The 16,299-nt window shown below is 37.1% G+C and overlaps 1 protein-coding gene across 1 annotated transcript in view; it reads right to left on the reverse strand.

The window, feature by feature from the left end:
* The window catches only part of BCKDHB (branched chain keto acid dehydrogenase E1, beta polypeptide), a 136,890-nt gene that overhangs the window by 100,991 nt on the left and 19,600 nt on the right, over nucleotides 1-16,299 (reverse strand). Inside the window, exons 3-5 of the mRNA XM_009333128.1 lie at nucleotides 12,618-12,751; nucleotides 11,818-11,973; nucleotides 7,626-7,734 (exon numbers count right to left, since the gene is read on the reverse strand). Coding sequence (XP_009331403.1) covers nucleotides 7,626-7,734; nucleotides 11,818-11,973; nucleotides 12,618-12,751 — 399 coding nt within the window. The remainder of the gene's footprint in view (nucleotides 1-7,625; nucleotides 7,735-11,817; nucleotides 11,974-12,617; nucleotides 12,752-16,299) is intronic.

Below are 16,299 nucleotides of genomic sequence, written 5' to 3' on the forward strand. Positions count from 1 at the left end.
ACTCGGTATGAATACACAAAACCAATTTATAAAGAAGGGGCTCTACTTTTTTCGTTAACATATTTCATAGTTCATAAAATAGTTATTGAGTTCCTGTTGAACAAAATTGCTTCTTGAAGTTATGATAAAGAATCCTGCTGAGTGATACCAGCAGGAGAAATTAAGTGGTTTGTATTTGTCCTTCATTGGTATAGCAGATCCAACACAAGTAGAAGGACCTAGGTTTTTTCCTGGGTTACAGTTTATCAACATAACTTTTCAATAAATCAAGTGGTGAATATTTTTTTTTAAATTACAGCAGATTTTTTTTTTTCCAGTAATGATATATAAATACTACCAATTTCACAGAATCACAGAATGGCTGAGGTAGGAAGCGACCTCTGGAGATCACCTAGTCCAAGCCCCCTGCTCAGAGCAAGGTCACCTAGAGCCGGTCATTCACGTCCATGTCCAGTCAGGTTTTGAGTATTTCCATGGTCAGAGACTCCACAACCTCTCTGGGCAACCTGTTCCTGTGTTTGACCACCCTCACAGTAAAAAAGTTTTTGCCTATGCTTACGTTAGAGGTATCTCACTTCAACTGAACAGGCACAGGGGAGACATACGTATTAACTAAATCATTCTTCCTAAAACAGAACAGGAACTGTTTTTTCTGCATAATTCAAGAACACATGTCCATTCAATCAAGGAAAAAAGAAAAAAAAATTGAATTTTAAACACAAGGTGCTTTTAAATATGGCACAATATCAGACCTCTTTGCAAACTATTATTTTTAATGTATTAAAATATCTGTGTCTTCCTGTAATTTTTTTGAATACAAGTGGCTAAAGGAATATAGGGTGGAGAAAGAAAGAGGGGAAAGGCACATCCAGCCCTTGCTCACTGCACATTACTGGTTGACAGTAAAGCAGACCAGTATTCTATGGGTTTTGCACATCGTAAAACTCTCAGGCAAAAAAACAGCAGAGATCCTGAATGATAATGAAATTCACAACTATACTAATTGGCATTCCATAACTGTTTTTCATGGGATTGTCACCTACATGAAACCTGGAGAACAAGAACCTTATACAGATGCCACAGGACCTTCAAGTGGAAACCCAGGCAACTGACATGAATGAGGAGGTTTTGAAGTGACAGTGGGATGCACCAGAGGAAGAACTGGAAGGTGTACATGATACAAAAAGAGCTCCTCCTCTGTGCAATGGTTTTATCCACTTAAGGAAATTAAATATAACATACAATTACACAAATTAACTGATTTCTTATTATAGCTAAACCATTCTGCAACAGGATGTCCATTGGATGAGCTCATCTAGAATTCCTGACACTTTCAAATGCAAAATTCAGCTTGTCAAAAATTTATAGGGAAGTCCATATTTGGCAGGATTTTATTCAAATGCCTTTGGAAAAACTCCTCCCTCTACTAACAATGATGAAAAGTAGCATATGAAATTATTCTATGCATGTTCTTCCATAATAATTAACCAAACCAGGACAACATTTATACAAAGCAGCCCATTCATCTATTACTGAAGATATAAATAAAATATTTTAAATCAAATATTTCAAACAGAGATTTCAAATAAAGCGATTAACAAAAAGTTGTAATTATCAGAGAAAAAGGGCCATCACAAGTTAATTTTAAGAGGCTGCACCATCTGTTGCTTTTTCTAAAAGAGCAATCTGAACAGCAGAAGGAAAACACATGTTTTCTCATCTTACCTGTCTTGTCTCTATAACAACCACTGATGCAAGTCGTATTTATTTCTACACCACCAATGTCATATATAGTACAATTAAATGAAACTGAAAAGGTCAAAAAACATCAGAGTAGGTTCTGCACAAGATGTCTAAACCTGATAATGTCAAGGTGACTCATCTTCTCCTTTGATTCATAATCATTAAGTGCTCTTGACACTGCACAGGCTGTTAACTACTTTTTATAAATCGAAGCCTCCTTTTTCTTTTTAATTCAGATATTTTCTTAGTATCTCTGACATTTAGGGGGACTTCACCATGGCACTTTCAATAACATTATAATCTCATAAGTTAACCAGCAACAGAATTCTCTCTCTATATGCGTAGTTGTATATTTAACTCTGTACTTTTACCCAGAAAGGCTTACATTTCTTTGCTCCTTTCTAATTTTATACAAGCCAAATTAACATACACAGAGCTTCTGATGACCACTGTAAGGTTATGTGGAAGGAGAGAGAATCTGCTCCCTTAAGGGTGTCTAGACAAGGATCTTTTCAATTCGAAAGGGGATAATAGGAAGAGGGAGAAGCCGTAAGGAAGAACATGCAGGGACACAAACCTAACCAACAAACAATGAGGGAGGCAGTAACAAGAACCAAACCTGCTCAGTCCCACTTATTGATAAGGGTATGGGGAACGTGGGTGTGTTTCTTTCAGTAACATTATCTGACGGAGGACCTTGTCAAATGGGATGATAAAAACTCGGGGGAAATAAAAAAACCCGGGGGGGGGGGGGCGTGCATGGAACTACACCAGCTGGTGAGGGCATGTGAAGGGGTTTGGGGAGGAACAACGTGGGGAACAAACAGAAAGGGTTATAGAAGGGGCCAGCTGCACATAAAACAGGGCCGGTCAGCATGTCTGTCTGACTGAGCCCTGTGCCTCATCATGGTGGTCAATCCCAGCTTCTTCTGAAATCCTGTCCTGTGCAGGGTTATGTGCTGCAAGGACTAAGTGTCAGCTGCTGGTGAGACCAGCGTGAGAAGACAAGACACCAGGCCAGCAACAGGAGTCAAACCTGGGTGCAGACACCCTGGGCCTGTGGTATGAGCTACAGGAACAAGTGAGGGTCTTGGCCACCAGCTGCTGGGGTGGGAACAGCACATGTCCCAAACACCAGCTACTGGGAGGGACTCGCGTGAGGCAAGTAAAAGGCTGTTCTATCTCCTGTGGGAACCATGCAGGGCTGCTAGACTGACTAAGATCCTCCACTCAAGAGTTTCGAAAGGAAAAGAGCTGTCCAGGGCGAGAAACACTCATTCCCCACTCCACATATGCACAACCAAGCTGGTGGTGGCACTGCCGTAACTGTCCAAGCAAGTAAACAAAGAGTAAGGGTGAGCATTCCAAAATGCCCAGGCACACTGAGGAACAGCAAGTCCTCTGCTAAACAAACTGCTAGTAAAGAGGGTGACTGTGCAAGAGAAATAGGCAAGTCCTGCCTGTGGGCTCAGTCACAGATACTGTAGGCACTGTACTGCTTCAGAGTATGGGAAGAAGAAATCTGCAATTACTACAACTATGCATGCTAAGTATACTTCTTTTTCTTTTCTGATCTAGTTACTGCTTTATGGTATGTCTTACATACATATGTATCTATATAAACATATATATGCACATAGATAACATTATATATACCTATACATAAACACATATCTGTATATAGGGACTATTTCAAATTGATTGCACATTAGAGCTAATGCAGAATATGAAACTTAGCAACTGTATTTCATTCAAACAAAATAGATAGTTCTCTTATGCAACTTTTAAAACTATTAACAGACACCCAGGCAAAGCTTAAGGTCTTAGCTTTAAGTCCACTCCCTCCTTTTGGTGTTACTAGGGCTCTTGGATATGTAAAGTGTGAGTTACTTGTTGAATGAACTGGAAAATGTTTTCAAAATGTTCTTGCAAAGCTGTTCCTCACTTTGGAAGTTGCCTTTTCTCCTCAGTTCATCACAGTGTGAATGTAGTGAACATAATGCAATGCTACTTCGACATCCACCTTTCTCCCAGGGATGACCAAGGTGAATATTTAAGGCCTAATTTTATTCTTGTATCTTGTGTGGGCAAAAGGCATGTTTGGATAGCAAATATTCCTATAGAAATGAATGTTCATTTAATAACATGGTTAGTTTTACCTCATGTCTGAATAAGCACACAACATATCTAAATAAGCAAATCTGTGTTCATTTGGGAAGATATCCAGCTAAATTAATTATTCCAAAAAAATAGCAGGCAATCACAATATCCATGTGATAGTCACACTGAAATATTTTGTGCTACAGCTCTGATTTACCTTGGAAACCAGACTTATGTTTCAAAACACTTACAAAGATTCTTCTTTTTTTTCTTGTACAATGTCTTTACTGTTATGAAAAAAATCTATGCTTGAATCTTGAAAAACCTGCCCTGTCATCAACAAGCCAACACACACACCCCCACCCCACCCCCCCAAAAAAAAAACTTGAAAGCAATTGGTGGGCCTCTATAGCTCCTTGGAGTTATGCATCAGACGCAAAATCACAAGGTTGGTTCTGCACAAGAGATTCCATAAAACAGCAATGACCTGGCACCCTGCTTAACATTCTCAAAAAGCAACTTCAGGTTATACATCCTAAGCTAAATATATTATCTTCCATCACTAGCATCCAACAGCTAATTTCAACAATAATAGCAACAGTTGGGGGCAGAAGCAGAGGACAGTTTTTTGTTTGGTTGGGGTGTAGTGGGTGTGGGGGTTTTGTTGTTTTTGGTTTGGTTGGTTGTTTGTTTTAAACAAAGCATTAGTAGCTTCAACCCACACGAACAAGGACAGATATCCTGTGTTTTGAAGGCTATCCCATCTACAGCCTAATTTTCAGCTGAAATTTCAAAGGTATTAACAACTCAGAACAAAATATCACAGATAGCTATTTAGAGGCCTCATAGGGAGAAAGAAAATTCCATTAGAGGAGAATGATGAAGCTCAAATGCCTACATTAATTTTACAGATAGAAAATACTACTTCCCATTATCGTCTTTGACACAATTTTTCAATGAAGTCCTTACACACCCACTGTAACATCACTCATGAAGTTCTCTGCAACAAACATGTCTATTCACATGAAACTAGAACAAAAAAATTTTATGGTAGGGGCAATATAATTTCATTATTCAAAGCCTTAGCCATCATCATGGAAATAAAGAAAATGATTTTTTTGTCTGGAACAATGAGGTTCCAAATCTTGGGTGGGGTTTTATACCATATTATACTATTAATATCCTGTCTTTCTCCTAAAAATGTATCAATGTCAAAGTGGAAGTTTCTGGTAGAAATCAATAACTCCCCTTACCCCTCTCCCCAAAAAAGAAAAAAAAATAGAGACAAATAAAGCAACAGAGAATATCTGATACCATTTTGTCTTCTTGTTTTGGAAAGCCTGTGTGTTCCCAGCCTTGGGAAGACCCTGTAGTATTTTGAGACACTAATGGAAAGAGACAAGAAATACATATATAGTTCAAGCTTACTGTGTATGCAAATTTCTGAATCTGTACTATCTTCTTTCTCCCACTAGAATCAACAGACTCATATGGGATATCATAAAAATTTGCTCTACTCAAAACACAAGACAGTTGCATTTTAAAATCCTTCTTTCCACCATTTATCCTGTTCTTATTTATCAGGCTTCTGTCTTATTGCTGTTGCCTCTGGACCAAACAATCAATCATGATGACCCTGGTCCATTTCTGAATTCACCAGGCCACTTCGTTTCTATGGTGGATTACAAGAAACCCTGACCATGGCCAGCAGCATAAGGAACTCTAAGAGAGATTAATTTTCTAGACGAAATTCCCAGACACCACTCTTCTTCCAGTTGAAGCTGACCCAACCCACAAAGGACAGCTAAACAGTTAAGAAGATGAACTAACAATGCCAGAGGGAAAGGTTTTCAATGAAAATAAAAGGAACATCGAAACACTTTCACATAATAAAATATTCCTTCTTTATATTGTAGAAATAATAAAGTCCACTCAAAATTGTCTCAAAATGAAAGAAGTTTCCTGTCACAATCATCCCCGTCACATGTTGACACAAATGTACTATAAATTTCAGCCTAGATCACTAAACTGATGTTCTTAGAAATTTTAAGAAAAAAATGTAGGTAACGTCTCTGAAAATCAAGCCATCGCAATATAGGAGGAAATCACAGTCTTTCAGAAACTATCAACATCATCTTGCAGCAACGCTGCGGTTGGTTATTGACCATCACATAAACCACATTAACCGCTATTTCAGCACGTCTTTACTCAAGATTTCAATCACAAGGCTGATTTATGTTCACTAGATGATCCAGCAATTGGTTTACAAGTCATTTCCTCAAAAACAAAAACCTCCCTATATTCTCAAAAGCTGTATGATATTGATGTGCAGCCACTCATTCCACTATGAAAGCAAATATTTTATTAACTCTACAGTCTGTACTTGTGAATTGTAAATACTGAAAAAAAAAAACCTAAGGGTTGTTTTAAAGACACAGGAATTTTAAACTTCCATTTTTTTCTTTGTTTAACAGGACTCTAACACTCAAGTTCATTTTCCAAACTACTTCATCTAAATGAAGAGTCAGAGGTCTTTATTGCTAAATTTCAGTAAGTTCTCAAAACACAGTGAACACAGGAAACACAGCGATGTACCCTTTGGGTACATCACACACACCACACTAAAAATAGCTGCACTTTTAAAAATACATTGCTAATGGGAATTCTGGGTCTTTTTTGAAAATCTAAAAGCAAATAAACAGTTTCCCCAGTAAATATCCTATTTGTTTAATAGTTACTCTGCTATTTTTTTGTAGCTTTGATGTCTGCTTTCTAAATCTTTCCCTTGTTATTCTTTGCTTCTCTTCTCTAAGAAGAGGAGAGATTTACTAACAGAATGGATGCACTGATGGAAAAGTGCTGTTAAAAGGTCCAAAGTAAAATACAAACATTTTGTCCTTCACTCAACTTGAGTCCACACACAGAGTCAACTTATAAATTGGATTGACGGATTCAAGCATAGTTGGTATCTAAAGCTATATGACATAGAACTCAAGCCGTCACTTACCTTCAGTGTTTCTATTTTATCAGTTGCTCACCCAATCACTCTGCCTATCTCCACATGCAAAATTTGTTTTCATCCATCTGTTCTCAGTCCAGTTTCTCCAGTCCAAAGAAGTAACAAGCTAATTTTTTACAACGAACTCAAGCACTATCATTTTCAAATTACTCTGTTCTTATATGTTACGCATAACGATAGCTGTTAAAACTTCTTTGAACCAAGAAGTTCACTATGACTAAAACAAATTTAAAAGTTAATGGCAATCATACTTCCTTCCACATAAGATTAAAATCTAAGGGGCAAATTTTCAAGATTTTTAGAAATAAAGCACTTCAAAGAAATTTTAACTTTGGGAAAATGATGATGGTGATGTTCAGTTCTTTTGGAAAAATAAAAACTGATCTGGAAACTTATTTTAGTATCTAGAGTTATCAAAAAGAAAGCAGTTTAACTTCTGACAAATTTATATTGCAATTCGATAAAGGATAATGCCTCTTAGTTCTATTTCTTTTTTTTTTTTAACCCAAGACTGTACAAAGCATTCTGCTTTGAAAGTTAACTGAGCATGAATCAGACTGTAAATGTTCATTTATCTTTGCAGCCAAATTTAGAGATCTTATTCAGTTTTCACAATTCCTCTAAAAACACAACACCCAAACATAGCTAGAGACAAAACAAGTCAAGACTTCTGCTACAGTATTGTTTTAGCTGTGACTATCAACACATATATGCCAAAAAAAAAGTGTTGCTTTATTGGAACATACAGCATATAAATCTTTACCTGCAGCTCTGTAAAGTATTTTAGGTTCAAAGAATATGCATGGATTTTTGTCCTCTATGCATGACAGCAGCAGTCCTTTGGCCTGAAGAGGACTCCTTGGAATAACAATCTGTAAAAATATTTTTTAAATAGTTTATTTAAACTGCAATTCTGCTACAAGCTTCCTCAATTAATATTAAAAACCAAGCAATTATTTGCTTTAAATAAACCTATGTACAGATTGAGCAGTTCTTACAAAGTGAATTAACATCAGTGCTACATTACTAACACACACTCCAAATTTTGAGTTTTATTTTGTTCATTGATGAGGCTTGAATAGTTCCCCTCTACACCATGATTTAAATACTAATGGACTCCCCTCCAATAAGGTAGAAATAGCATCCTGAGGTAGAAGGAACAGAATAAAGTCAGTCAGATTTTAAAAAAAAAAAAATATGTTAGTTTAGTAAAATTAATGTAGATGTATGACAAAAAAATTCAGCTGAGTGATCCTCAGTTGCTTGGGTAAAGATTCATCAGAGCAGGCCTGGAAGGTATTCAGATTTAGTCCAGTAAGTTTTGAAGACTAAAAAACAAAATAGCTATTTAAAGTTGACTTCCTTGCTTATGGTAGAAGCCTGAAATTTGTTCATTTTGGAAATGAACAAATACCAAAAAATACCTGAAACTGTCATCAAACAAAGAGAAAACTAAGGAAGGCCTCCAGACATAATCTGAATACTTGGAAGGAAAAAGTATAATTGATTTGCCAACAGAAGAGTTAATTTTGGATGATCTAAGAGAATGTTGATTACGAACAGAAAATTACCAAATTATCACAGCTGAAATGAAAATAGAACCCAAGAGCTCAATTCCCTCAAATTAGAAGCACCAGCTAATTTATATCCCAGAGATCTCAAAGAGCTGGCACATGCAACATGAAGTCTACTGGCAAACATTTTTATAGCTGTGAAGTTAGAAGTGGCCCCCTCTGACTGAAAACATTAGTTGTAGCACTTGTTTAAAGAAAAAAAAAATCCATATAACTACAGACATGTTACCTTACTGCCTCCAGGAGTTTCCAAGGCTTCAAAATATTTTTTGAGAGTAAGAACGTTTAATTATATAAAAGTAATAGAAGAGTCAAAACACAACCTAAATCTGCTATCACATCAAATTAACTCGATAAGTGATTTTTCTAAACAAGGGAAATTAAGTCTATTAATATTTCACCAAAGCATTTGGTAACAGACACATGGGAAATTACCCAACTAATGGATGTTACCAGTGCAGCTCCTTAGGGATCATTTTTAGGACAGACTTTATTTACCTTATTCATTTACGATGTTAAGTCAGAACATGGTAATGAAAACTATTCAAAAGCTGAGAGTCACTACCGCTACAAAGGATGACACCAAGAAGATCTAGTTCACATTGAGGACATGACTGACAAAAGCAAAAGCAAACTGAACAATACATACTGAAAAGTCACACATTTAAGGACTACATTTTTGTTATAGGTTTAGAACTCGGCAGTAGAAATTCAGATATGAATTTATTATCTGCTCAAAGGATGACTAGGACACTATGCAGTACATCCCTAAAAAAGCATAATAATATAGCCAAGGAAGTGTTAGTGCTATTGCAAAAATCACTGCTAGAAACTCAGCCTGGAATACTTCATGACTATATAAACTGATTTGAAAGGAAATGAATGAAATGCTTGCCAAAAGAGCTTCAGAAATTGTTAACATCTCTTTAACAGTTTGATTTGTTTAGTCTAACAAAAAAAAGACTAAAGGGAAAAAGAATTGTTCTCTTAGTATGTGAAAGGGAAGATGAAGGACAGAAGTTAAATATACAAGTTAGTCAGGAACAAATTTAGGCGGGAAATGAAAAGAAAGCTTCTAGCCATGACGGCAAATATCCTGGAGCAGTCTTACAATGGAATGGAGAGAGTCAATACAGTAATTTTGGAAGACAGTCTGATCCATTAAGACATACATCCTCACAACAGTAGACAAAAGATACAACCATCTGGTAATGTCCTCATCATCCCAACAAGCCTTGTCTTAAGTACTGATTACAGTCCTTCCCCTGAACAGTCAAAGTTGTACAAACTCCTTTTTGCTTGGGAAATCCAAACCTCACCTTTCACTTAAGAAAAACACAAAATAAGAATGTTAAGTCAGGAACCTGCCACAGAGTTTAATAAGAGGGCAGTTTTGAAAACCGCTGTCCCCAAAGATCAGTCCTACTCTTCCCAGCTTGTGATACATACCCTTTTCTCCTGTAATTTGGAGAAAATATGCATAGATGTGGGACTTTTGCAAATGCATCTGAACCGCAAGTTCATTTGCATTTCTGGATTCATACGTTAAGGGCTGGGTTTGGGTTCATTCAAAAAAAGACCTGCAACCTTGAAGATAAAGCCTTAAACCTTAACTGCATTAATGAACAGCTTTGCAAAAAATATTGAAGGAACAACATTGTTTTCACAAAGATACAAAATTCAAAAGATAGTCTAAAATACTTCTCTGTGCATCAAAAACTAGTATATTGTTCCACCAGTTCCACAGAATTTAATGTGCCCTTTATCTTTAACTGATATGACAGCTGTTAGTGGTAGCAACCTATTTTAGCACTTTACCCAAGGAAAAGTGAAAGAAAGTGAAAAACCAATGAGAAGAAGCATCAGAGATGAGAGAAAAGAAATGAAATTACCTGGAGTGATTAACAAAATTCTGACTTACTAACTTATTCAGAAGACTAAGCACAGTAGTACTAGATTGCTATGAATTAGAAAGAGTTTTAATCACCAGAGTGGACCACTAAATCTCAGCATTTAGTTCAGTATATAAAGATTTGAGATTGACCAACAAGATCAGCATAAATTAGCTAGACCTGGCATCAGTATCTTAATCATATAAGTTATCTTGTGCTTCCATATGATAATAAACTACTCTAGTTTTTAAACAAGCTCAAGAAACTGTTTGATTCAATTACCTGGCAAAAGACTTTGTAGATTGCTTTTGTCTATATCAGGAAATATTTTCAAGTTCAGAATAGGAACACCTCAAAGATCATAAAGAACTGCCAAAGACAAAAATGCATTCCGTTTCTCAAATACCATGAAATAAAATTGAATAATACAATATTTTTTATTTAAGTAAAGAGAAACAAGTCGGAGAAATGGCTATGGCCTCCCTGTAAATGAGTAATACTGAAGTTTTAGAACACCAAAATCATATATAGACAAGAGCTTAAACAACAGATAAACAATGAACATGTGTCTTCAGCATACAAACACTGGTTTTGCTTAAGTCTTCCGCATTAATCAAGTTATGAGTGACTTCTCGATGGACTAGATGCCAGTTAACCCAGAAGTACAAGTCCATAGACAAAAACTTACTCAGAAAACATGGAGAGCTGGCAAACAGTGCTCTCTTAGTCTGATCCCACCCCTTCCTCTTCTCCAGGAAAGTCATCCATCTAAGAGCTAGGAATCTTACCTTCAAGGGATGCCACTGTCTCACACAGAAAGCTTGCCTAAAGTTCTCATTCAGAGAATCACAGAACAGTTGAGGTTGGCACGGACCTCCAGAGGTCATCTGGTCCCACACCCCTGCTCAAGCAGAGCCACCTAGAGCTGGTTGCCCAGGACCATGTGCAGACAACTTCTGAATACCTCCAAACATGGAGACTCCACAACCTCTCTGGGAAACCTGTGCCAAGTGCTTCCTTTTGTTCAGATGGAACCTCTTCTGCTTCAGTTTGTACCCATTGCCTGTCACTGTCATTCATATAAATGAATTTGAATATGCACTTAAGAAGGCAGATGCAGAAAGAAAAAAAGGAAAGTACTATTTATTAATGTTAGTTTTTAGTTTCTGTACTATACTGGACACAGAACAAATGTAAAATGTATGCTTTTAGAGCAAAAAGCACACAAATACAAAATGCTATGTCTATTAAAGATTGCGTCAATGATGGCTATAAATTCTCAAACTCTTAACACGGCTTAAGTTTTATAACTTGAAAACTTCTAAAAGAGTTTTTAATTAACATATTCAGATTTTTTGTTGTGGACTTTGACTGCCATTCTTCTTCCCCTGCTTGCACCCAGACTCATTGTTGGTCAGGTTCATTAAAAAACCAAACAAAAAAAAACCAAACAAAAAAATTAATCTTCATAAAATAAGAGTTACCGTACCTTTATTCCTGGACAGTGAGCAAAAAAAGCTTCTGGACTTTGAGAGTGATATAGTGCACCATGACCCACACAGCCCCAGGGGGCTCTGATGGTGAGGCTTCCACAATTAAACAGATCTCCAGAGCGGTAACGATATTTTGCTGCTTCGTTAACAATCTGGGAAGATTTATATACAAAAGTAATATTCAGTCCAATACCTTCAGTTATGCATCATTAAGTCTCTATAATACATGAAATGTATCTACATCATCTGCTCCATGCATGAATTCAGAGGACCAAACTGGAAGCAGAGGAATCCTGTAAGTCAGTGGGAAAGCAAACATTTTCCAAGGCAAACAAGGCAATAATTTAGTGTGTTCAAGTTAGATGCCTAGGCCTCAGGAGTAGCCATACAGCCCAGTTGTTTCCCCATTCCCACACTGTTAATGAGCCCAGTTCAAATCTGTAGTTTGTCCTGTGGACATATGGCTGGCTGCAGAAGCATAGAGAAGTGAGAGATGCTGTTGGGAAGACACAGCTGAGGAATTTAAGGCTGCTGAAGCCAACACAGCCACAAAACTAAAAATAAAAACAAACGGACATTTGCTTCAAACCACATCTTTAATTTCCATTATTTAATCAGCCTTCAAACTGGCCTTGGTACCTTCCCGTTTACTTAAAGCATGCATAAATATTAGTAATACAGCTGTGGATATATTTGCAAAAATTACGTATTCAAACCAAATATTAATGCTAACAGAAGAGTAATTTAAACAGTCATAAGATTTCTTTTTACTTCTCTCAAATTTGTTAGTACTAACCTGATCAAATGCTGGAAAAATGTAATCTGCAAACTGAATTTCTGCAATGGCTGTAGCACCTGCAACAGCAACTCCAATACCAAAGCCAACAATTCCTTGTTCACACAAGGGGGTGTTGAAAACTCTATCTTTACCTATTTAAAAAAAAAAAAAAAAGAAAAGAAAAAACAACCAAACAAAAAAACCACACAACAAACAATTCCTTTAACACACCAGCTTGAAGTGGAAAACTCAGCCCCAGAAATATTCAAGTTACAAACAAATCACCTGCAATTAAGCATATGGCTCTGTAGATGGGTTTTTTTAGACGTAGCAACAATAAACCACCATTACAGATAAAGATATTTTCACTTTAATTTGTAACAGCTCAGAGGAAGACAAGCAGAAACAAAATGAAAGATAAGAACAGTTTCTGTAACTTACGATGTTCTTAACACTTCAAGGAAAATAATTTGTTCTGATGTGTATACAGATAAGCATGCATACCCCTCATGCTTATGGGGGAGGAGTAAAAAATACTTACAAGCATTAAAAAAAGCTTACAATAAAGAAAAGTATTGTTACTTCAATTTTTTTCAGGCAGTCAAAACTAACTGTCCATACTCAAAGGTAGATGGATCTTATGAGAGCATCTGTATGAAAGTATACTGTCTCTTGCCCACACTCCCCATAAGCAGTACGCAGTCTTACCAGTCTTCTTTCGTAAGGTAGGGCTGCGCTTACTAAAGAATTTGGTTTGTCTCCAAGGCAAGAGAAAAAAAGCTGTTCCTGCTGTTGGAGGCACAAGACTGGAAATCAAATATTTTGGGTTTTGTATCTTCCCCGTGGAAGTGCAAAAGGTCATTTTAGCCCTGACATATTTCTGTACCACAGTAATTTCAGGTTCCAAATATGCATCAATCTAATACATGGCTGAAGACAAAATTGTTCAGTTCATGAAATTAAAAACAAGGAGGAAGGAGGAGGGAGATGAAACACCGCTACATTATCCTCTATAAGACATATTTACAATATCTGCCAGCAGTACTGTACTTCCTCGACAGATCAACAGGAGAACCTAGTTATGCTATTAAATTTTCCCTTTAGAACATTGGGGAATAGACAGTAGGTTTCCATAGGAGTCTATCGTGCATGAATATGCTAAGACTTCAAACTGGTCGGAAAAAAAATGAGCACACCAGTGGCTATGAAATAAATCAAACAATAACTAAATAACCACGAAATAAATAACTAAAAAGAAAGACTAAACTAATTAATTAATAATTAGGAAAGTTATCATAGAATCATAAAGGTTGGAAAACACCTCTAAGATCATCGAGTCCAACCGTCAACCCAACAACACCATGCCCACTAAACCATGGCCCTAAGCGCCTCATCTACACGTCTTTTAAGTACTTCCAGGGATGGTGACTCAACCACTTCCCTGGGCAGCCTCTTCCAATGCTTAACCACCCTCAGTAAAGAAATTTTTCCTCGTGTCCAAAAAGTTGTTACTATGAAGACTCCTAATTTCAATAGCTGCAAGTTAACAAACTAGAGAAAGGGAAGCTAACAAAAGGTTTTAGAAAGGGATGATAAGAGGATAACCACTACCCACAGCTGTATTTACGATATTCTATAAGGAGACATGTTCTACAAATCTTTCAAGTACACGTCCTTCATCTTCACACATCACCCAGCACAGCATTGTCACTGCTTGTACCCTGTCCACGTGCTTTACCTGGTGTTTTGAGTTTCATACTCCAAGGGTTACTTTGTTTTGGGTTGGTTTATTGGTTTGTTTTTTTGCTGTTTGGTTTTGGAGGAATTGTTTTTGATATATCAGTAATTTGTTTTTGGATCTCCCTCTGCCAGGAACACGACCAAGACACCATTCATTTAAGGCAAGTAAACAAAATGCCATCCAATGGTACTACAATGTTGGTGTTGTCAGTGAGGCTGCACAAGCCAACACAAGTCCAAAGGGCTACCACAATTGCAGGACACTCCACAATTTTGCATACAAGACAGAGGAAACATTTTCAAGCACCTGAAAGATGGTCTTTTTGAGGGGAAACACCATTTTCTCAAATTAGTCATTCCAAATTTCTATGACTTCTACTCATTTCTTATAAACCAGTGTTTGAAACAAAAAACCCTGTGACTTACAGTACTTTTAAGATACTTGCACACTGGGCTGCTTCTTGTTTAGAAATAAATTTCCAAGAAACTTTTTAAATTCTTATGACTTAGAAGTCCTGCTATTGCTGCTGGAGATAAAATGTTACCTTCGCTAGCTCAGTAATTAAAACTGAATTCCAGATTAACAAAATTATTGCATAGCTTTTGAAAGAAAGTAGGGTTTTGTTGTCTGGATGTCAAACACACCCAATATTACCCTGATCAACTCTGAATCACGGCAAAGTACCTTGCAGATCAGAGAACATTTTACAACTAGAAAAACATGCTAGCTCTCATTTCCAAGGTATATGAGCGAGCTGATCTCAGTAATTTCCAGATGTGGGTCATCTGTACTTCGTTTCGTATCTCCTGGAAGAAAAATAATAATCTCCACAGGTACTGTGCTCAAAAGTCGTTCAGACCAAAAATGGCATAGGAAGTGAGAGTGGCAGTAACTTCATAGTGCTGCCATTTATTCTTACTGGGCATTTATTTTACCAGCGTGCTGCAGTAACGCTACTAGTCTGCATATTTCTATTCTTTCTTTACTAGTACTACCAATGTGTCTGGCAATGCCACTAGATAAAAACAGCCCCAGCCCTGAGAGATTTTTCTTCCAAGTAGCAGAAAGACAAAATGCTCTGGGAAACCCAGAACTGGCAAAGACATTTATAGAAGAGGCAACTTGTTTTCATTGTCCTCGTAATTAAGTTATACTCACTTCTGACAGACATCAATTGTATCTTGGCTTTACTGCCAAGAATTAACAAAAATCAGTTCAAAAAGCTTCACGCAGGAATCTTCTCTTCCTTGAAGAGCTGACAAAAGGGGAACACTTCAGTCACATCAGTACCATGCTTCTCCCATGCAGAATAAGAAACTTTGGCTTTCAGGGCCATTTAGTCCCATTTCTACAGAGTAAATAGATCAGTAACTAATCCATAGGACTGAGAAGGAAAATAATGCCATGGAAAGATGAAAGAACTTCTATAACAAGAACGCAAGATTACTTTTGAACCTAGAGAGAGTGTACACTGTGTAAGTTGTTCTCCTTCCTGAAGGATGGCTGTAGTCTCAGTTCCCAAGCTATACAGCATCCTCTGGTGCGCTCCCTCCGCTGGCAGGCAGCGCGATCAAGGAAAGAGGAACATAAACCACCCCTGCAAACATGTAGTTGCCCCAGGCCTTACCGCCACCTGTGAAGGTGGGGAAGCCCTGCTTCAGATGCAATCACAAGAGCTGTCCCCCTGTACCCATATCCATCCGTAAAACTATAAACAGTTGGCAAACTTCTCCTTCCCTCCTTTTTATTTAATCTAGGGTGCCGTGAATTAGACATCTTATTTCCCCTTCTCTTTCATTGATGCATTTAAATTTTTAATTTAAAACAGCTCATATTTCAATAAACTAAAAAGGCATTAACATTACCAAGACATATTACACTTTCCTACTTCTTAAAAGTCTATTGGCAGATCAATATATTTCACTTCATTTGCTTACATGATAATTTGATATAGGATGT

Source organism: Pygoscelis adeliae, unplaced genomic scaffold (assembly GCF_000699105.1).
Source record: "Pygoscelis adeliae isolate BGI_AS28 unplaced genomic scaffold, ASM69910v1 Scaffold57, whole genome shotgun sequence".
In the NCBI taxonomy this organism is placed as follows: Eukaryota; Metazoa; Chordata; class Aves; order Sphenisciformes; family Spheniscidae; genus Pygoscelis; species Pygoscelis adeliae.